This window comes from Siniperca chuatsi, linkage group LG16, assembly GCF_020085105.1.
Source record: "Siniperca chuatsi isolate FFG_IHB_CAS linkage group LG16, ASM2008510v1, whole genome shotgun sequence".
Taxonomy (NCBI): Eukaryota; Metazoa; Chordata; class Actinopteri; order Centrarchiformes; family Sinipercidae; genus Siniperca; species Siniperca chuatsi.
In genome coordinates, this window is record NC_058057.1 from 12,809,991 (window position 1) to 12,832,887 (window position 22,897).

General features: G+C 39.6%; 1 protein-coding gene across 5 annotated transcripts; it reads left to right on the forward strand.

The window, feature by feature from the left end:
• The first annotated feature begins 200 nt into the window (after window positions 1-200).
• On the forward strand, window positions 201-16,169 carry vegfab (vascular endothelial growth factor Ab). 5 transcript variants are annotated; one of them, XM_044168689.1, is made up of 8 exons: window positions 201-1,761; window positions 3,747-3,789; window positions 4,789-4,985; window positions 5,808-5,884; window positions 7,777-7,809; window positions 11,998-12,072; window positions 13,676-13,819; window positions 14,263-16,169. In XM_044168689.1, exons 1-8 carry the CDS (start codon window positions 1,708-1,710, stop codon window positions 14,282-14,284), a joined length of 645 nt encoding a protein of 214 aa, XP_044024624.1. In that variant the 5' UTR covers window positions 201-1,707; the 3' UTR covers window positions 14,285-16,169. The 5 variants fall into 5 exon arrangements, with proteins under 5 accessions (XP_044024624.1, XP_044024626.1, XP_044024628.1 ...); XM_044168691.1 differs by lacking the exon at window positions 11,998-12,072; XM_044168693.1 differs by lacking the exons at window positions 13,676-13,819; window positions 14,263-16,169 and adding an exon at window positions 10,717-10,732 and having other exon boundaries at window positions 11,998-12,124.
• The last annotated feature ends 6,728 nt before the right edge of the window (window positions 16,170-22,897 follow it).

A 22,897-nucleotide genomic window follows, 5' to 3' on the forward strand; every position in this document is an offset into this window, starting at 1 on the left:
CATTGCTATAGAAAATTTGCTCCATATCAACCAGCTACATAAAGTAGGCTACTGTTTACATGTTACTGCATAAATAATAATAATACAATAATAAAACAGGGGCCATTCTGCATACTCATTTTACATTTGATAAGACTTCGTTACTTTTACTATTGTAAGACTCCCTTTTTCTCTGTATGCCCTCCTCTTCCTCACAGTGCTGTCTCAGCTCTTGCTCGAAGAAGAAAAAAGAGCCTGACCAACGGCTAACTGCAGACCGGAACATCACACAGAAAAACCCATTCTCCGTCAGCGGGGTGACAGGGAGCAATGCGGCGACAACTCGTGCCGGATCAGAGACGGCAACGTTTCCCTGCCCACGCACACATACACACAGGCAGGCTACGTGTCTGGACACACACGCTCTCCAACAACCCCGAGTAGCCACAAGACTGGAAAATATTTGTCCTAATATCACCAGGGCAACTGGAAACGAGAAGATGTGGCACTCACCTTACCTTAGCCTGAGTTAACACACACTTTGCCTTTTTTATATAATATTTTATAACAGGCATCGCGAAGGAAATTGATTTTTTTTAGCTAAAAATCACACAAGGGGAGCATCCAAGGTCATAATTTGCTACAGCAACAAGGTCTGTAGGACTATAAAACTGTATATAGGCCTAACTATGAGCGCAACAACAACGACCCATAGTGCAGTTGTTGTATATTGTTAGATTGTGCATCTTGGCGTTTAAAGCTGCGCAAAAGATGCAGCCAGAGCATGACTTGTGGAGATGATGAAATGGATTAAAAGCTTGGAAACAGTGGGTGATATTTCAGCCGCTGAGATGGGCTTAGTTATCACAATATCAGGATGTCCTCATTTATTTTTTCTCTAATAAAAAAATAAAATAGACCGGCACCTCTGAACTCGGCTCTGCGTTTTTAATAGCTTGCTGCTGATGTGGTCACATGAGTCGACGCTTAATAGTTGAAACTTTTGAAAAAAAAAAAACTTAAGAGGAGCGTGTAGTGCCGTATATCAGCCCATAGAGGACACACCTACCCTGCTTTAATGATCCACCAATCATCTGCGTCCCCGGACCTTGGCTGCTAAATTGTCACTAAGCCACAGTATGGAGAAACCGAGACAGAAGCGTTTCTGTCTTAACGAAGAAAGCAGAGAGACTGCTTAGTTCCCAGTGACAGAGGAATATAAAAAACTCGGAGCACATAGACAAAGTTTTGTAGGACGACTATCTCTCAGCGTGGTTTTCTTTTTCACTGAACGTCATCCTGATCCATTGGTTCAAGTTGCACATAGGAGTAGGCTACAAGTTTCCAATGGACAGATACTTGGAGACTGCTGGCGCAACAAGCATGGGATTAATTTTGTAATGTGGATTGCTATTCCCTTGCAAGAAAATAAAGGTCTGCTGCGGAACAATGTGAGACGTTATGCGTCTTGGATTCTCGTGTTTCTGGATATCTTGAAAACCATTGGCAACAGTTGAGAAGGAAGAAGTTATGCGCAAAGGATTGTATGCTCCGACCCCGGGACCAACATGGATTTGCCATTACAACCCCCTGCCCCTTATTTAGAGAAGTTTTAGCCGGTTCTCTTGTGTTGTTGTTGTTATACTTGCTCTTGTTTGAGAACAAATCGCCACATTGGCTTCTTGGATTTTGAAACGTCGCCTGCCTTTGGATTGGATTTCCAACACCATGAACTTTATTGACAGTTTGACTCTATTATTTTTGACGCTGTCAGCTGTCAAGGTGAGTCGTGTGTTCCCAGCGAGCAAACTGGACAAAAAAGAAAGAACACCAATCGACCTCTATTTGCGAAATGTAACCACTGGTCATTAATGTGTAGCTCGCCCTTGCCTTTCCTCTGGCTAGGTCATCGCTCGTGTTTAAACAAGCTGAAATGTTTAGTGGTTTTGGGGAGATTTAAACAGCCATTACGCAAAGCCGACACTATATAAACCTAACCCACACACTCGTGGGTGGTGCGCTTTTTGTGTTGCAAATGCGGTATATGTGATGATTTTTAAATAATGTTGTAAAGTTTGACGGTGGGTGATTGCAGGCCTGCTTTTAAACCACCTTGGAGATATTATTACGCTTTAAAGGCGCAGTGGCTCCATTCTGAATTAGGACATGTGAGCAGGTTCACTGCTGGCACTGAGACTACTCCCATGGTTTAGCCTGCTTCAGTAAGAAGACATACTACTTTTCACACTGAAACTTAACATTCGGTTTCAGATTTTTTTAAAACAAGCATTACAGATGAATCAGGTTGACTCGGGAATTTTAATGGCCGTTTGAGAGTGCACTGTAAATCGCTTTCCATATAATCATTAATCAAGTGCAGTGTCCCCAGGGAGGCTTTGAGCAAAGGTTTCAAGGTGAAAAAAATACAGCAGCACACCACTTCATTAGGAGGCTGCATATTTTCCAGCGACATGATTGGACTTTGAAGGATTCTTTCTGAGTTCGCCACCTCAAAGGAAGCAAGGATGTTTTAGGTTGCAACTTAGTTCCCCTTCGAACATCTCTACCCCAAGTTAATGAAATATTCCCCCTCTAGAGTCCAGTAACGTGTTTATTCAACTAACTGGTTGATTTAATGACAGCTAAGCCACCCAATCAACGCTGAACATGATCAGGATGCTGTCTCAGCTGCTCATCATCAGTCGGCCTATCATCACTCGGTTTAGGGGTCGGTGTTCGCAGCTTGACACCCACCCATTAATTATACAGTATATAGTGTTTTGAAGGGCTGGGGTCTCTCAGACCACAAGGTTAGATCCTCTCACGCCACCAGAAGGGGGTGGAGACTGCGGCACCCACACAACGAGACTCCTTTTTTAAACGTTTCATTAAGAAATGGAAAAAAGTTTCTCACTGAATACAAGCCGATGCTACAGGACTGGGTCTCACGCAATATTGGCGAGATATTGCGCGGGTTGCGCGCGCCTGTCTGAGAGAAAACGAGAGAGAGAGAGAACTAGAGAGAGCGAGAAGGGGGGCGCGCGGTCGTGCGCGTGTGTGAATGCAAGAGAAAGCTGTGCGTAATGCGCGCACGGATGGAAAATTGCCAAAATCCTTTGTGGTCCGACTGGTGTGGTGACAGCTACCCCCTGTGTGGCAAAGTAGCAGGCTGAAGTTCTTACCGGTTTTAATGGCAACTGTTATTAATTCGCGTTGCCAAGGGGCAGCGGAGGCACACATTAAAGATTTGGTCACTGAAACAAAACCAACACGATGAAGTTTTGTCACGTAGCTGACGTGGTAGAATTTAGGTCAGCTTGTTTGGCACATTGTAGCTCTGCTAAAACATTTGGCCAGATAACGCTTTCTACACCACATATAACAGGCAATATGATTACTATCATAAAGGCAACGTAATTAAGGAAGTAACTTTATTAAATGTTGATACATTACTTCAAAATGTGACATCCATGAACATATTCCCATGTGTGTTGTAGAATAAGAATCATGCTCTTTCAATGTTTATATAGACAGTATGGACATTTGACTCTCATTGCCCCCTATATTGTACATAGACTAGCTTCAAGATAAGATACATAATGTGGTTTTCATATTCTGGCAGTGTTCAACAGAAATGTCAAAATGTAAATATATTTTTTTGCGCAACTGCGGATAACTAAAGGGCATGGGCAGCGTTTTTTCTGAGCTCTTGCACAATCCACCCAATCTACCGTAACTAACAGCTTGCTTTTTTTTTCTCCTTGCAGAGCGCCCACATACCGAAGGAAACAGAAAGAGGTCCACATGACGGTAGGTGTCCCACAGGGCACCGTGGGAATACAGTCTGCACTGGGCTCCCTGGCTGGCACACAGCCAAATAGAAAAGGGCTGGTTTGAGGTTCACCTTGACTTTAAATGGAAATGATCGCCTCCTGGTGGACAACTGCATTGCTTGACCCTGTCCAGATGTATCCCCGCAAACTCTCCCTTTTAGTAAATGAGAGCAGTTTCACCCCCTAAATCTCAACATTTGGATGTTTCCATCCTGTACAGCATTCCAAATTGTTTGAGGTTAAGCTGGGGAAATGTTATGGTGACCAGAGTCTTTTATAGAATGGAATTTCACCCTCTTGGCCCACAATTTCATTTTGCACAATCCCAGTGTTGCCCAATCTAATTTGGACAATCAGAAGCTGAACTTTCATGATATTGTTCAGGCCCAGTATATTTGGTTTGGCTTCCCAGAGGGCTTTCAAGCTGGGGTTGTTTTAGACTCTGAGTGATATTTTGAAGGTGTTGCCTGCCTGTGTGCTAATATCTTTCTCAAGAGCAGAACTTCTGCAAAGTCTGACAGAGGGAGGAAGTAGACTCAAGGTGAAAAGCAGCTATTGGACAGCTGTAGGTGAACTGAATCACAATGGGGCAGAAGTAGAGCTATAAAAAGGGGGTGACACTCAAGTCCAGCAGTTATTTGATGCAGCAGATGGGGTCAAGATAGATATATACATAGAGTATTTGTTAATTTCAATGGAAAATTGCATACGTGTCTAAAAGTAGGTAAATCCTTACTTGTATAAACCAAGATATTCTCATTGGAATAATAGAAAGTTAAACGTGTGTGTGCATGTAACTGTGTGTTTCATCTCTTTCACTGTGACTCCCTTGTGAGCCCGCCAGCGTTTTTTTAATTCACGTCTCTTTTTAGGTGTGTGTTATTGTTACAGCGCTGTAGTATCCAAGAGTCAATGGTTTGGACTAGAGCTCTGCTGCCATTTTATAACCCCTGTACACTGTGACTCTATCTCCCAGTGATCCCTTTAATGGAGGTGTACAACAAGAGTTTGTGTCAGCCTCGGGAGCTGCTGGTGGAGATTCTGCAGGAGTATCCGGAGGAGGTGGAGCACATCTTCATCCCGTCCTGTGTGGTGCTGACGCGCTGCGCCGGCTGCTGCAACGATGAGATGCTGCAGTGCATGCCCACATCCAGCTATAACATCACAATGGAGGTCAGCAGCATTTACAACAGCAGTACTTTGGTTGTTTTGTGCAGTGGGGTTTACAGGAGTGGGAGTGACGGGGGGCTACCCTTTTTGCGTTTTCTTATAAAATTACCTATTTTTGAAACTTTATTTATCCAGGATATGTCTGTGCCATAGATGAACAGTTTAGTGCCCTTCTTGTCAGTCCAATGCCCCTGCTATTTGCTCAAAAGCTGCTCAGGTGTGACCTTTGGGCAAAAATCAACCCTATACTTGCCCCTTTTTAAATTTTCACCCCTGCTCCTTTGAGAGTCTGCCTTCTTGTTTCTCTCAGTAGTCAAGTTTCCATCCAAATGTATTGCAAAGTTTCACCGAATTTCCAGAAAACCGGCAAAAGAAAATGCAAATTAATACACGTTTCCATCTACTAATGCGAATTGTAGGAATTGGCACATTGAGATAAACAGTTTGTGATGCCAATCCTCCAGTCAGGTGCCATTAAACCATTGCAGAAGAAGAGGGCACAACAAGAGGATGTCATTAAAAGAGTTGTTTCATGTATTGATATTGAGGAACTTTACTTTTAGAACTTAATCATTTCACCTTAAACTTAATACATGTAGAGGCTCGTTCTCTTGGGTTAATATCAAAAACAGAATTTAAATTTTTACATCTGAACTGTCCACAGTGACCTGTCTGTGTGACCTTTTGTTGATCCTTGTCCGCCTACCTTTATCTGTCTATTTTGTGAATGCTGTGATTGTAACACTGAGAACAACAAGTTTAGGAATCTACGTATATTTAATTAAAATCTGTGACAATTTCTCTTTCCTCTTTTTTTTTTTACAGATTAAAAGAATAAAACCCCAAAGGCAACAAAATGATATTTTCATGAGTTTTACAGAACACAGCGCATGTGAGTGTAGGTAAGAAACCCTGAACACACACTGCAACACATACAATGTAAATGAAATACTAACTGTACATTTGTGTAGCAGAGCAGAGGTCGACCAAACATGTCATGTAAAGTTATTATTTTCTGACACATTTAACAGATGCATATCAGGTAGATTCAGCACCTTATCTTTGCATCTTTGACTTCACTGATGTTGAAAGGACCTGAGCAGGTCTAAGCACATCCCAACAGATATCCTCCATATTGCTTTAATTTATCCTTTGTCCATCACATTGCTCAAATAAAGGAGATACATTTGTGTGAGTACAGTGCTACCTAATCCTTTGTTTTCCTTCTGTGGCATGTAGAGGTCATTCCTGGAACTACATAGGTGTGATAGCTTTAGTTATTGATCTCTTAGATAAGTAATGCGCGTCCTCTTTGTGGCCTCTAGTTACAGTAAGGGTGACTTACTCTGGTTAGACATGAGGTACAATGAGTTCTCATTTATACATTTTATGGGTCAGTTTGTTACTCTGTCTTTTGTTTTGATAGGCAGCTAATGTAATCAGTTAGAGAATGTTGTAAAGTCAGAGATAATTGTTAGTGCAACTATATGTGGATTGAATTAGTGACATGTTTTCACATCTTTTCTTCTTGTGCTGGCGTTTAAGCTCGAATATGCTTCACTATGCTGTTCTGGAAATGGTATACAGGCATTAATGGTTTTTCACCAAGTCACTGTCAAAATGTTAGATTTTTCCGGATAGTCCAAAAAACAAATAAAATGTAACATAACTTATAGCCAGTGGTGTAAAGTACATTAACTCAAGTGTTGTACTTAAGTAGACTTTTGAGGTACTTATATGATGTATTATTTCCATTTCATGCTAGTACTGCAATTAGCGGATACAGATGCAGGAGAGAACAGTAAACAGTGAGGCTGATATCAATGAGATAAAATTAAAAACAGTTACGCTGGACTACGTGCTGCATCGATTCCTGTGAATGGCGGACTCTGCCACTAACAATGAAAACGACTATATCATATCAAAAACAGGGGTTTGTTTCATGAAAATGTTAAGGATTATACCTTTAACCATCTACATTTAAGTGCTGCTTGCAGTGCATCAGTCACAATAATCCAATTTAACCATATTTAATGGGTGATTCTGCCTATTTAGTACTTGTACTTTCAATGCTTGTTGTTAAAGCTACTCTACTTTTACCTTAAGTGTAATTAAATTCAGCAATTTTGCTTGTAAGTGAGTCTGATATTGTGTATTGCTACTTTTACTTAAGTTAAAGGATCTGAGTCTTTCTTTCTCCTCTGCATATACCTAAACAGATTTCAGTGCAGGCAATCTACAGTAGCACATACAACCAATAGGTTTCAGTAATTCTGAGATAATGTACATATATATGCACACATACACCTATACCTTCATGCTTTATTCAGTCATTTATGCCGAGTCATTGTACCAATCTTTCAAATAGAAACTTGGCCGTGTGTCTGTGACCTTTTTGAATGAAACACTGTTTCCTAACACATTTGGCTAATTGTTGCCAGCAAAAGTATTGCTCCACACTCTGTTATCAGCAAGAGTCGTCACATGGACATGGTGTGTGTGTGTATCCATCAGTGCACACACCCCTGTGTGTGCCTGTCAATTGAGTGTGTACACTGCATTATTTCCCAACAAATCTTGTTCATTTTCTAAGCAAGTGTTTGAAAGTGAAAGCCAGTTTTATCACAGTTTCTGGTAAAGGATACTGACGTAACATGATTTGAAAAGATTGATGGGAGCCCACACATGCTGATAATGAGCTTCTGGTCTCTGATGATCTTGATATGTATCTGGTTACCAGGAAACAACGGCGTGCTGTGATCTAATGTCATGTTGTTTTGTTCCTGCGTTCCAGGTTAAAGAAAGAAGTGAAAGAACAGAAAGAAAAGTGAGTACAGCACTCTTTCTGCATGGTTATTCGGGGGAAAGCAATTGGGACTTGAGATTTGATATTATTTCCTGTTTTCCTCTGCAAACAAACTCTCACTCTCAGTCGTCTGCAACTCTTGGCCTTTCTGACATGATCCCAAATGCTCTTTCTTACTTAATTGATCTGTCTGTTACTTTCTCACTCCCATTTCTCCTGTATCTCCATTTCCTTTTACATAGACAGACTCAAACACACACAAAACACTCCACAATGATAATATTTAATTAAAACCCCAGCAGACAAGTTACTCTATGAGATTAGCATGCAGCTCTCAGGTGATGAACACAGGGAATACCAACTAAATCCATTCAAGTGAATGGGTGACACTTCACGAGGTCATTGCCCTCTCTATACTTGTCCTTTACACCTTTCCTCCCTTTTCTATCTCATCTTTACATTCTTCTCCTCTCTTTACTGTTTACATCTCACTTAACTTCTGTTACTCCTGTTACTGGCTGCTCTGATGTAGATAACAGTGTTTTTGAAGACCACTTTTGTGTTTATGGTCCTTACTTAAGTGTTCTTCCCTTCCCATGCAACAGAAGTCAGTGTGCTAAGGGTCATGAAAACTCTTTAATCCTCCTTCTGCGAACAGTCATTAATATCTTTCTGTTGCAGGGTGGTTATTGGTTGTATTTTGATTTTATGTCAGGCCGTCTGTCATATAGATAAGGGCTAGTTTTGAGATCTCCTCTTTAACCTTGTCTTAACTGTTTACGAGTTGGCTTTGGTGGCATGCGTCTAAAAGTGATGGTCTTAGAGTCGTTCAACTCCTGTTTCTTTCATATTAGTTTTAACGTTGGGCGTTCAGCTTTATCCTGTTCCTTATTGAATGGCATCATATTTGTCATCCAGTCCCAGCTGGGTCTGACCTAGCACCATTTGTGACCTCAGCTATTGGATGGATTGTCATGAAGTTTGGTAAACGTATTCATGGTCTGCAGAGGATGAATTGTAATAACTTATCTCCTGACCTTTCAGCTCCATTATTAGGTCAAAATGTCTTTGGTTTATGACTACCAATACCTGCAAAACTAATGACATTCCCATCAGCTTCAGCTGTACTTTGTGTTTAATGCTAATTAGCAAATGTTAGCTTGCTAACACGCTAAACTGAGATGGTGAACATCGTAAACATACCCGCAAAACATCAACGTGTTAGTATTGCCATTGTGAACATGTTACGATGCTGATGTTAGCATTTAGCTAAAAGCACCTCTGTGCCCAAGTACAGCCTTACAGAGCTGCTAGCATGGCTGTAGACTCATAAGCTGCCTTCAGATGATAAGAAATGTGCAGCGCCCTGTGTTAGCTAACCATAGTGCAGACATTTGCAGAGGCAAAGCTCAGCGCAGGTATTCGTCATCAAAAAGTGTGCTAACTTTAGCATTGAATTTAGCTAAGTTTATAAACTATATGCCTAGTCACAAACCTGGTAGCCCCATCTGACTGCTGACATTTCGCCATGCATTACTTTTCCTGGCGAGATTGTGGTATGATTTTAATATTGTGTTATACATTTCGTGGAACTCCGAAACAGAGTACTTTTTTTCTTCCATCACTCTCTACCTCCCCTGCTTGCATATGTCGCTTCTGGCTACGTGACATACAGCTGAGGTCAAAGTTGAAATAGTTTGAACTTTCTTCGCTTCTGCCTAGTTGGGCGCCACCGCTCTCCCCACAGGAAAACACAGCCAGCGCAGAGCGGTTTTACGGCTGATGATGTGTGGACACCTTTAGGCTGTGTTCGAAATTGCATACTAACGTACTGCCTACTACATACTTAATCAGTATATACTGCATACTGCCTACTAAATGAACACTTAAGTATGTATTACCAGCAGTCTTAAGGGACGCAATGCATTTTGGGATGGCTGAGTACGTCCAGTAAGCTCCCGGCACATACTCAGAAGTTATTGCTAATCTAGTATACATCCGGGCATTTCTCACATACACAAAATCCACATACTATGCAGCTAGAACACACACATACTCAATTTGTACATTAGTACGCGATTCCAAACACAGCCTTAGTCTTTCTTAGTCTCTTTACCTGTTATCCAGAAGTGGGTTCCAGTTGCCCTGGGCAAAACCAACATTTAAATCCAATACTTCCACAGCCTGCGCAGCAAACTTAATGTGTGTCCCAGCAAAGAAGACTAGAGCAGCACAGTCTTTGGCAACATTGGATTTTTTTAAAAATCCACAGGAAAACATTTTATCATTCTGAACAGAAAGCAGACATCTATGAGATCATTAACATACCTTTAAAGACGCAACCTGCTGCTGGATAACAGGTACAAAAAAATGTTTTAGCTAATCATGGTGAGGTTTTTTTAATATTACACTGTTTTTCTGCTTTAAAAAAATCAGCATTGATGTACTGTCTATACTGTATACGATGGCCATAAAGTCATGTCACAACATTGTTTTGCATTTCTATTTGAGTATAACAAACGTTTTCTGTAAAGTTCTATCTATCTTAGACAGCAAACGCTTGTGCAACCCAGCTAGCATTTGAACACACACCCCACTATTTGAATTAAGCCTGCACACTGTGAATCTCCAAGTTCATTGTCCTCAATCTATCTGGGAAATTTCAGAACAGCTGGCTGAGCCAAAACTATTAATTGCTTACATAGTCTGTTTTACAAAAAAGATTTTTTTTAACCCAAGTTGGACAATAAAGAGGGTTTTTACATGGAACATTTGATATTCATCACATTCACAAACTGCAGGATGTGTGGAAACGCCCTGCAGTAAGCTGCACTACTACGGGTGTGTCTTTAAACCTTTACAAATCAGGACACATTTCAAGGAATCAAGAATCAATCAATGTCATTTATTTGTCATTTTACAACACAGGGTTCCACAATGAAATGTAAGTTGCAGCCCCTTCATGCTACACACACATAAAACATACAGTATATACAAATATTTAGGGGTTCAAGCCCTAAATGAAACCCTTTTATGTTTGTGCCGGTTTATCATCATTATTATTATTATTATTATTCTTACAGAAACACGAAACTTGGCCCACTAACTGGAAATGATGAGCATGTGCTTCCACAGAAATATGAATCCAATCGACCACATGGTGGCGCTGTAATTAAGGCCAAAAAATGCAATTTTGAACAGGCCACGCCCCTCACAATGTCAGTCCAAATGACTTGAAATTTTGCTCACAAGTCCAGCTCAATGTGCCCTACTAAAAAGCCTGTTGGACCACTAAAGTCCGCCTAGATTTTGTGCCATTTTGAATTAAAAAAAAAACACATTTTTGACATCTCCTCCTAAACCGCAGTTCTGATTGCTACCAAATGTTCGGTGGATCATCATTGGATGAAGCTTATCAAACGTTGTATAAAACTTGTTGATATCTTATTTAGTTTTCAAGATATTGACCAATGAACTTCAAAAGGGGTGTGGTTCAGCACATAAATAGACCAAAGTCAACAACCGTTGGGCCAATCATCACAAAACCCAAAAAGTGGGTGTGGCATAACACAAATCAGACTATGAATCAGACATTTTGTTTTCTTCATTCTATTTGTGAAAATGCAAATAATTGAGATTTCACTGCTTTTGTCACGTCTAGGCCACATTTGACCAGGTCCAGATCAAAAGCTTTCACATTCGTGTTGGCTTGAACCCCTGAATTGCCACTTTACTATATAATAATATACAATATTATTTTCTAATAATAATATCTTAATTCTTTGGTTGCTTCTTCTTTTAAAAACTTATTTTTTGTTAATTTCAACAGTTGACAACAAAATGTCAAGTAGTTGCATTTTTTTGTGCTACAGTCTCTGAATTCATGTCAACCCTCACTGAAGAAACATGGGAAACTGTCCATTTTAGACATATCACATACACTCATGTGAACACTGCCTGATGCCTTTCTCACAATATGATGATATAAGTTATCATCCTAAAACAAGTCAATCACTAACTATAATCAAATAAACAATAGCCTGTTTTGAATGACTGATTGTTTGGCTCTTTGATTTAAAGAAATTAAAAAAGATTGCTATTAATCAATGTTGGTTTTAGCAATCATCAGTTTAGGGATTTCTAAACACATCAGTTAACATCTCAGTCTCTCAGGCATCTTTCTGCGTTGTTGTCCTCTTTCTCTTGCAGAAAATCCCGGAAAGGCAAGGGTAAAGGCCAAAAGAGAAAACGAAAGAAAAACCGTGACAAAACAATTCACGATGCGTATGTCAGCTCCGCCTTCTCCACCTACCTGCACCTGAGTGTTGCGCTTCTCATAATTAAGCTAATTTGGGAGGAGCTCCTTTGCCCCTTTTAATTTGCCCATATTAATTAGCATGTTGCTTCCGTGCATTAACTTTGTCTCGTCAGTCATGCGCTACATACTCAAAATATCAGTGTCTAAGCTGTCTTGTTTGCTAACATGTTTTGCTAACCTAGCTTTGGCAAAACTTTACATAACAGCGATAACCAGGGCGGTACAGCAGACTTGCCAGCCAGATCTCACCTCACAAGAAATGAACCATAACCCATCTCCACCCGTCAAAGGACCCATCTAATCTACCCCCAACCTTACTGTACCTGTTTGCAAGAATATCACTCTATGGGTGAGACTGGGACGATGGACGTGTTGAGATACAGCAGCATATCATGACAAACAGTAGATATTTGAGGTACAAGTTGCTCCTAACATCTTGCCAGATAGCTAGTTTTATGATTGATAATGGACATGTTTAAAGAAGCTGTAATAAACAGATCAGCTGTTAGCTGTAACTTGAACCTTCTACTGAAACAGATCACAGCACCACCAACATGGCTCAGCAGATCGGCTCATACTGTTCTGGTATCTGTGCTGGGATCACCAGGATTGTAATCATGGTCCTGTGTTCAGTGTTGAGTCTGTGCTGCTTTGCTGTGTCTCCTTTCCGTCTCCTTTCCACTCTGTGTTCTTTTCATCTTTACAAACATGTTTTGTTGTCCAATGCATAATGCTGGTACTTTTTATGTAATGTAAAGATATGAGTGATGGCTATCTATTGCCTTTTTTTTTTTGCTAGGGGGGATTTGTAAACCAGCAAACTGTTTAGCAAGTACTGTTTTGTGTCTTTGTTTGCCTGCTTTTGTCTCTTTTGAAACTATACAACAGCACCATATTTTATTCAAAAATAACATAAAGATGATCTCATGGTTCTTCAGTACTCATACTGTAAAAGAATAGATGTCTTTGTGTTAATTTGTAATTTGTATATTGAGATGTCAATGGAGTATCTGAACCTTCGTCTGTTCATTTCCCCCTCCCTGCTAAGAAATGTCTTTTAAACCAGTTTCAGCCTTTGTTCTGAATCAAATGTCTCTCTGTGGCAAACATAGTCTTCACTCAATAAAATGAAATCTTTCTTAACGCAGCACCAAGCAGACCCTCGAGTCTTCTTTATCAAGAGTTGACCATTTGTCAGAGTGAGAGTGAGAGTTGTGCTGTCAAAACCAATATGTCGTTTTGTGTTGCATGAACCGGTCCAGTGCTTTGCTCACTGCATGTCTATCACATACAAGGCATTTGTGAGCGGTCCAATCAACGAGGGAGGGTCTGGGTGGCGTTGGGGAGGGTAATTTTACTGCTTGAATATTTGCCTGTTCTGTGGGAATCTGTGTGCAATACTACCCAACTGTCACATGCAGTACAACTTGTCATGCAGTCTGGCTTTGAAGAGCAAACATGAGCATACGAAAGGGTTGACCTAAGGGTGGCCTTTCTTATAATTGTACACTGTGATAATCTGCCTCTCTCCCTCTTCCTCCCCACCTCTGTCTGTCTGTCTCTGTCCAGTGTTTGTGAGCCATGTTGTGATCGCTGCACAGAGAGAAGAAAGCGTTTGTTCGTGCAGGATCCCGCAACCTGCCGGTGCTCCTGCAAACACACAGATAAATACTGTGAAGAACGCCAGCAAGAGCTCAATGAGAGGACCTGCAAGTAAGTGCTGTCGGTTAAGAAAGTCAAAGTTGGGTGCCGTGCCATTGTTCCGACGGCCCATTATTATGAAACTCCAAAAATGTCGAAAAATGTCCTATTTGACTAAAAGCCCATTTGTTTGACAGCCCGTTATCCCAAAAACAAGAAGCTCGTAGTGACAACCACAGAGAATAATCACAGACTACAGTACCCTTAGCGCCACAAAGCTTTATAGCATCATAGTGGAGCATTTAGCAGCTAAAGAGCCAGATATTTTTCTCAGGAGTTGGTGGAGACCAAAAACAGAGCTAATACGAGAATGAATATTGGACTTACATTCGTCATGTCGACATAAAGATGAGTCCAAATAAATGCTAATGAACTGAAAACACTGCAGCTTGTTTTTCTTATTTACTGCAATGCTTCTTGTTCTGATTACTGTTTATTCTTTTCTTCTTGTTTAGATGTGACAAGCCAAGAAGATGAAAGAGGTGGGAGCACCAGATGTACAAGATGAAGGAATATTCTAAAGATATTTCACAGCACAGCACTTTGACCTTTGAACCGTAAGCTCTTCTTTTCTGTGGAAAGCATTCCCCTTGGACTGACTGAGAGAGAACAAAAAGAAAGACTGAACTGAAGTTTCGTCCCACTGTATATCTGTGTGTATATAGACAATGATAAAAGAAAAAAAGAGTACAGAATTGTTATGCTGCTACACAAACAAATAACTAAACCCATCATTTGACAAAAAGCAAATAGCCGCCATGTGGTTTTGCATTTCTAACAGGCTTGCGATGCAGATGTAGTCTTGTTGTCAATTCATTGTATGCAATAACTTCACTGGATATGAGTCTACTGTGGTTGTGTGTCAAACATAAATTGCAAAACTTCTAAATCTAAGATATATTTAACTGCTAAAACAGCGGGTGAGGCTGAAGAGGACATGGGAGCGCTCTCATTTCAAAAATGATGGATGGATTTTTGTTGGTCAATGTCTGCTTTTGCTTTTGGAGTATAACAGCAGGACAACCGGGACAGCTGATGGAAATCTTGAATCCGTCTTGCTTCCTTTCCTATAAGGACATTGCAGGACTGATGTGGACTTACACAATGTCACTATTGTGATCAGCTTGCAGGAGAAGAGACTCTGGAGTGCCATATACTTTTAAAGGGATACTGGTTATCAATATAGCATCTAATGTTTTGCTATGTCCTACATGAAAACCACTGTAAAGATCCTATACTGTAGTTTGATTCCATTTGAAAAACTGTGCCTCACAAAATGTACTGAGAAATCTTTCGAGTGCTTTTTAAATTATTTTTTGTTTCCTTTTCAGGAGAGGGGATTGTTAAAGTAGTTTTGTTAGTTGTTGAACTCAATACAGAATCCATTGATTACATATCTTCTTCTCTGAACTTGTACATACTTAATATCCCTTTATGCCATAGTCCATTCTAGATAATTTATAATGTTATAGAGTATTTTTCAGTATTCAGTCTTCTACCCATATTTAATTTGGTCTATTTATATATGCAGTGTTATTTTCCTGTAGCTGTCCTGTCGCCCCCCGTGTGTAAGGTCACTGATGGCTTCTCTCAGCATGGACACTCTCTGTGCTTTTCTATGAAACAAAAAGAAAAAAACAAGACAAAAAAATCAATAATGATTTGTTAACATTCCCTAAATGGATCATTTGTACTGATGAACTGATGACATCTCTGGATTTTTCAACCCCTCGTGTCTAAGGGTGTGGTTGCTGTGTAGAACTTTAACAGGTGTCTATCCGTGTGTTTGTGTACATGTGCGTGTATGAGTGTGTGCTCACGTGCATTTGCCGATGCGCACACCTGTGTGTAGGTGTTAGTAAGTTGTATTTAAGTATTTAAGTAAGTAGCAGACCTGTGTTTTGTCCGTCCTGCAAGATGCAAATACAAATAAACTACTGCTAGCAGCTCAGCATACACTACCACAACACCACCACCGTTTTAAATTTGGATAACAATCTGCATCCTTTCTGCCATCAGTCTTAGAGTCCTCATTATTAGTTCTCTTTGTCTCTTCTTCACTATTAACATGTTTTCTGTGTCTATGTAAAACAGTAAAGCATATTTATTTTCAAATTATATTGTTTTTATATAAAATAAGGAAAAGGTTGCAGTGTTGTGAATGCTGTGTTTTCAAGAGATTTCATAGGCAACATGAGTTTTCCATGTTTTTGTGTGGCAAGTTAATGCTCACACATCTAGTAAGAATCCCTGCGGAATGTAATCTGAAAAAAATAGAACAGAAAAATAAGAAATTCCCGCACGCTTTTCATGACAGACAGACAGATATTCAGCCTTATGAATAAAATGGCACTTTGAAGCAGTGTGCAGTAATTTCATCTGTTAAATCTAACCGTAGATAACCATTTAGCAGCGCTGGATGAAACAATGACAGTTTCTGGGAACAGTTACTGTTGGGATCAATAATAAGGTGAAGATAAAATATTTAATTTGTCAAAGGATTATGTAACAATAGCAAAAGATTCTGTCAAATGACTGTCAAGACTAGCATAATCACACAACAGAAGCAGTTTGGGTAGGTAGGTCTTTGTGGTAAGGTTTTGGTAGTGGTTAAGAAAAGATGCATGAAACAAACTTTAACAAATGCTTTAAATTTCTACATTTCATTTTCTGGCACAGTTTTGGGCAGAAGCACTTGTGATTGGCCTCCCATTGGAAGGCTGGGTTTTTTTAAAATATGTTATTTTAAATATAAGCCTTAAGATCAAGCTAAAAACAGTTATGCTGTTGTTAACGTAAGAGATAGTTGGACATAAGTAATGGCTTGGTGTGGTCAAAGTTAGGGTAAGAACATGGGTAGGACCATCTCTGCCCATAATTGCATAAAAACACATAATTCTATCCACATTGAATGCTCATTAACCTTAGGGTAAATTTAGCATTACAGTACATTACATTGCCGAGATTTGCACTGTCAAAAAAAAACATGCAACCCACACATTCAGTTCAATGAAACCACTACATCGATGCAAAGGAGGTGTGGACACAGAGGGCTCCGGCACAAAAACACATTTGCTACTGCAAAAAAGTTTAACCTGGCTCAAGTTTTGCCATAACACAAAGCCACATCATCAGAATCAGAATCAGAAATAATTGATTGATCCCTGAGGGGAAACTCTTTTGTTACAGCAGCTACATCATCTAGGAAAACATTACGTTCTAGTAGATTACAATTGTCAAGATGGAGGATAAAATGATTGTCGCCATAATGACTTTAAAGACTAAGTGTAAAATCTATCCTCATAGTGCTATATACTACTATAAAAGCATCTGATAAGCCATCAAACTCATGGATCCATTATTTAAACCAGCCTCCCTGCATCGTGTTTCATCGTCTCACCGGTACCTGAAGCAGCACAGCATCCCTCCTGCCCTCCTGTTCAAATCCTGAACAACAACAATCAATACTTCCAGAATGAGCGGTAAATCTCACCATGTCCCTTGAATTGGTGAATCGTTTTGAAGGTGAATGTTCAGCTAGACTGCAAGGCGATTGAGGCAATATCTACTTTCATCAAGAAACAATACAGCTTGCCTCATTAAAGTGAATGGAATGAAAATTCTGGTTTGACTGCAGCATTAGGCTACCACCTCTATTGGCCCTATTCAACCTTGAGAACTTTTTTAGAAACCAAGAACCTTTTTGGAACTCAGAAACATTACCTGGAACAAAGGTCCCCAGAACATGTTTCCAATTTTGGTACATGGGCCGCACCGCCAGCCACCTCACTAGACCTGTTTTTTTCCACAGTCCCACATTGTGCATGTATTTTACAACACACTTGATACCTGTAACCTCCTTATGAAAACAGGCTACTTTTCTGTTCTGCTTTACCAGATTATCATGTCACCTGCCCCCCTTTAGCCCACCAGGGAGGACAAAGAGCAGTTTTAGCTACTAGAGCATGGGATTACTGTCTTGCTCAGTGACACTGTAGCAGTAGCTGATCTCTCGGTCCCTGGACCAAATCTAACCCCTATGAACGTAGATTAAGTGGAGGTTTTTGGGTCTCTGGCCATGTTTGTTTTGAAACTTGCTCCCTCTTATCCCTATTGCTTGCCGCTTCCCACTAGATTAGCTCCTGCTTGACGCTAATGCTGCTCTCCCTTACTCATGCTCTTTATGTGCATACCTAAATATAATGCACACCATATAATCCCTGTAAATTGTGGGGGCCCCTTCACTGGGTAAAACACCCCAAAGAATGTTATAAACCATCTAATCTGTGATTTACCAATAACCCAGCAAGCAAGCTAGCAGCCTGTCTAGTCCGTTTGCTAAATTGTGTTGATTTAACATCAGTTCAGACTGTTAATGATGTTTTAGGATGTTTTAATATGACATGCAAAAGCATTAATGGAGGGGAATTACTTCTTGTTTGAAAGTGTGAGGTCACCAAAAAAGTTTTATATTTTGATAAAGAGGCTTTAAGACACACAATCTATCATTTTAGTTAATTAACGGTTAAAGAAAATCCAACATTCACAAACTTTGTTCAAATAATCCTCTAAATTAATTTGTCTTTCACAATCTTTAAAGGGGTTATTTCTCTAATGTATAAACATATAATGTGATTCTTCATGTCCAGAGAACAGTTGAGTGTTATTATGGGAAACTAAGACATACATTAATGCTTATTTTATATAACCTTTAAAACATATTCTTACCCTTTAAGAGTAAAGAGAAAATCCTTTATCATGCATATCAGAGACTGCAGAGGCAAGCGTACTTGTACATTAACTTTGTATATGTTTGTAGGAAGGTTACTTCCCTTACCCCTAGACTCCCATTTGGAAGTTAGACAGTATCTTGTCACGTGTGGTAGATTATAAAGAGAATAGGGTGGAAAAACTGGTTCTTATCTGGCAAAAGTTTAATTGAAAAGACTTGAATGTAATCTGCAGACGTGCCATTTACTGTTGATGCAACTCTGCCTTCAAGTCATTGCAGAATGAGAGTGACTAACACAACTTCAAAACCACAAAATAACGATACTGTTGATCTTGTCATCATGTCACTGCATCATAGTTTTCTCAAAATGTCTCTTGAATTTAAATTTTCAACCACATTACATAACTTGTTTGCATCATGACTTCTCAGTTGTGCTAGACAGGCAACATCCCAAGTGAACAACACAAAGGAGTGCAACATAAGCTATCAGGTCAACGTTAGAGTTAGAGTTAGTTTTGCAATCTGAAAGACAATAATAATTTATTATTGAGGTAAACCCTTTACGTCCTTTATTTAGAGCACAAAATATCTGTTTTTGATATTTAATTGGGTTAAAGTTGGACTTCTCAAAAGTTGTCTGAGGGTTATATTCATTTGGCCTCATTGGACTGTTGTAAAACTGTTTCCAGCAAAGTGTTAGAACAACACAAACAATGGTATGAGGTATACCGGCCAAAATTACAATAAGACCAGGTTGTAAAAATGTAAATCTTTACACCTGCATTAACTGAGTTTTTGACCACTGTGAGGCAGCGGAAATAAGCTGTAAACACATCATTGACACATTAACACCTTACAAAGTTGAGATGCAAACCTGCTGACAAACATTTGCCTATTTAAACACTCAGCAAATTCGGAGCAACATTAGCATTCATTTGGAGTTGTGTTGGTGTAAAACCAAAACAGTTAGCTGAAAGATACTAAAACGCTCCATAAAAATGATGGAACTGCTGGGCGATCCGTATGGGATTGTCACTACAAACAACGTCTTTTGCTAGACATAGTCATCTATTGTTGATATAAAAATATTGATTAAAGCAGCTTTAAAATAGTGTTTTTCCATAAATCCTTTTTAATTCGCACTGTTTAATTTGCGCATTACTCATATCAGTTAGCATGTTGCTTCCCATGCCACACCCCAGCTTTGTCTCGCCATACGGGCCATTTAAAGTGTGTTTTTTTAACAAACAAAAGGGATTCAGTCAAGTCACAATGCACAATTCACATATATTTTTTCAAATGTAATGGTCAAATCCAGACATACAAAAAATTGACACAATGTCTCTCTGATAGAGAAATGAATAAAGATTTGAGGTCCAACAGGATGAGATCAGATTTAAGAACACTCTCTGAGCAGAAGGATTAAGTGGTAGAACAATGGAAGCAGGTGTGATTAAAGATCCTGCCAGCTTTAAGACCTGAGGCAAGCGAACGTGCTCCTAGGCAGGTAAGTCACTTCACACTGCTGATGTAAACCGAGAGAAATCACGACTCTGCAAAAACCCCTCCCTGATGGGTGTCTGCAGTGTAGTCAGGCGCAATATGTGCTCACTCACACGTACTACGTCTTTAAGGCTTCTGATCTATATTTACCCAAGTTTCCGACTGATTGTGAGACTGAAAAATCCTCCATGAGTCATGAGGCAGGGAACCGGAGAGGGAAGGAGGGAGGGAATAAGACTGAAATCAGTTTAAAGAGGGATCAGTGGAGCAGGGTGGAAAAGAGACTAATTGAGCTGAAGAGGGAGAAGAAAAGAGGATAAAAATGGGATGGAGGAGAGCATGACTGAGAAGGAATAAGGTGGAGGAAGGGAGAGCTGATGGGGAATTGCATTGATGTAGTGTCTCCTCATTCATCTGTGTGTGTTTGTGTGTGAATAAAAGAAAAAGACATGGAGTGACAGAGTAACTGAGGTAAGGGCAGAGAGAAACTGATATGAGAGTGTGTGACATTATACTTTCTCCTGTCTCATTCAAAACTGCCGTAAAACTCAATGCAGAAGGAAATTATTATTTATTTAACAGCAGATTTGCATAAATGTAAAACATCTTCAAACATGCTACATCTGTACAACATTTCTGTAGCACAGAAGTCGGCTGGTCAGTTGTGGTTTTGCCAGCCTGGCTGCACCCACTCGCCCGTCACATGGGTGTAGTCCAGCTTACACTCATTACCACAGCATTACCATTCACAAGGCATATACTAGAGTGTGCTCGTGTTCGTGTGTGTGTGTATTTATGTGTGTATGTTCTCATGTACTTGCCAGTGACAGAGTTCATTGATCAGTTGGACACCATAAAGGAACTCCCTTCTACTAAATTTTCCACTCTCAGTTTGTCTGTCTCTCTTTATTTGTGCCCTATATTCAAGTCTTACTCTCAACTTCAGTGCACAATACAAATCTGTGCACTTCTAAGCTCACTAATTAACACATTATATCTTGTTTGTTTAATCCTTGTTGTTTCAGGAACAATAGTGAGGGATTCAGTGTCTTGCTCAAAAATACTGCAGGACACAGACCAAGTATGTTTGAAACCCAACTGTAAGTTGTAAATTGTAAGCAATGCCACTTTTCAGCTTGGCATTGCAAGGGCATTGTAGTTTAAAATGTTTCTGCTGTCACATCTGTGAGATTTGCAAGTGTGGAAGTGATGTGAGCTGGGGGAATTACCGCAGATCCAGCAGAAAGGAACTGGATTTGTGTTGTGTTTTTGTATTAGACAGGCCCGGCCTTGTTAGAGAATCCACAAGGCCTCAGTGTTAAAATTTGGCAGAACTATCCAACTCCTGATCAACCACAAATCAGGCGAGGAAAATGACATGAAAAAGCATGAAATTTTAGGATTAAGTTAAAGAACAACACTGATTTGCTCTTTCATTCACCCAAAAGAAAAGCAGTGATTAAAGGGTTCAGGGATGCTGGCAAATGAGGAGTTTTTGTTGAAGGTGGATAAAAGAATACTAGTGTGATAGTGAAACTTGACTCTTATAATCCCAAAGTCCAAAAGTTATAATAATAGTTCTGACTGCATCTCTGTGCATGTGCATGCCTGTAAGTTATATTTATCTTACTCAGTGATAATTTATGTTGTAAAAGGCCTTTAAAGACCATTTATCAGAATCTTATTATATGAAAACTAACATCCTTCCTCTGCTATGTCTAATATTCACTCTCTAGTCACATTGCATTTTGTGCAAATTGCTCATTTCTGAATAGGTATGAAGATGACTCTACTATAAATAACTGCTTGCTTGACTTTGTTTTAAATAAGAAAATTTACATAACAGCCCTATATAAATACACCCCTGTTCTATACTGCAGACTCCTCCACAGTGTAAACATTTTGCTCTTTCTCCCCCATACATTGTAAATCTAACATCTCTACCCTCCATAACATTTGACCTATATGTCGACTCCTTCACGAGGTGCTTTATTGAACCATAGAAATGACAAATTATGTGATGTGAATCTCTTATTTTTCATTTAGATTACCTTCTCCCTAATACAGTGTCATCTATTTTCAAGATAACCCTTAAAAGAGGTTACATTTTCCAGATTTTCTGCTGTGTTTGACAGTGTTGTCTTGTGATACCAGATTGTGATAGTGCCACGTCACAGGAGTTGAGCTTTTTGCTGCAGTCATTGGGTGAAAGTTGATGCCTTCTCTTTGTCAACCTCTCCCTCCTTTTATACTTTTTCACTCCACTTTTTGCTCTTTCTCTCCCTCCTCTATGACTCAGTTGTCTGATCTCACTCCCTCAGGGCAGACACAGGAATCATTTTTTTCTCCTTTGGATGACCACAACAAACTTTGACCAGAACATTTCACTGGCATCAGCTGCCCAAGACAATAAACATGCTGTGCAATGTCTCCTTAACTTTTCCCAGTATGAGCCAAACTCCTGTCCCTCTCGCATACTGCTTTCACTGGATAACATTTCACCGATAGTTTACTCACTGTGCTGGTATGTAGTTGTACGCCAGGGGGGTACTTCTGCAGTTGCCAGATTCATGAAAAGATTGTGGTGTAGCTCAGCTGATTTGAAAAATATATATATATCTACAATTTTGTGTTGGGCAGGAAAATTAACAACCAAATAGGATTAATAATGGATTAGATGCTAAATTAAAAGTAATTTATAAACACTTTAAATAGTTAAAATTACTGGATTAAAAACTTTAAATCGCTAGCTAAAAGTAATGGATGTAAATAGTTGAAGGCCTTGGCATAAAAGTTGAGTTGAAAAAATAGTTAGCTAAAAAATGATTCATTAACAGTTGGAAAAGTTAGCTAAA

Coding starts and splice junctions, on each gene's coding strand:
- vegfab (XM_044168689.1), top strand. CDS start 1,708: ATGAACTTTATTGACAGTTTGACTCTATTATTTTTGACGCTGTCAGCT. Junction 4,986..5,807: donor GCTATAACATCACAATGGAG/GTCAGCAGCATT, acceptor TTTTTTTTACAG/ATTAAAAGAATAAAACCCCA. Junction 7,810..11,997: donor GTGAAAGAACAGAAAGAAAA/GTGAGTACAGCA, acceptor TTTCTCTTGCAG/AAAATCCCGGAAAGGCAAGG.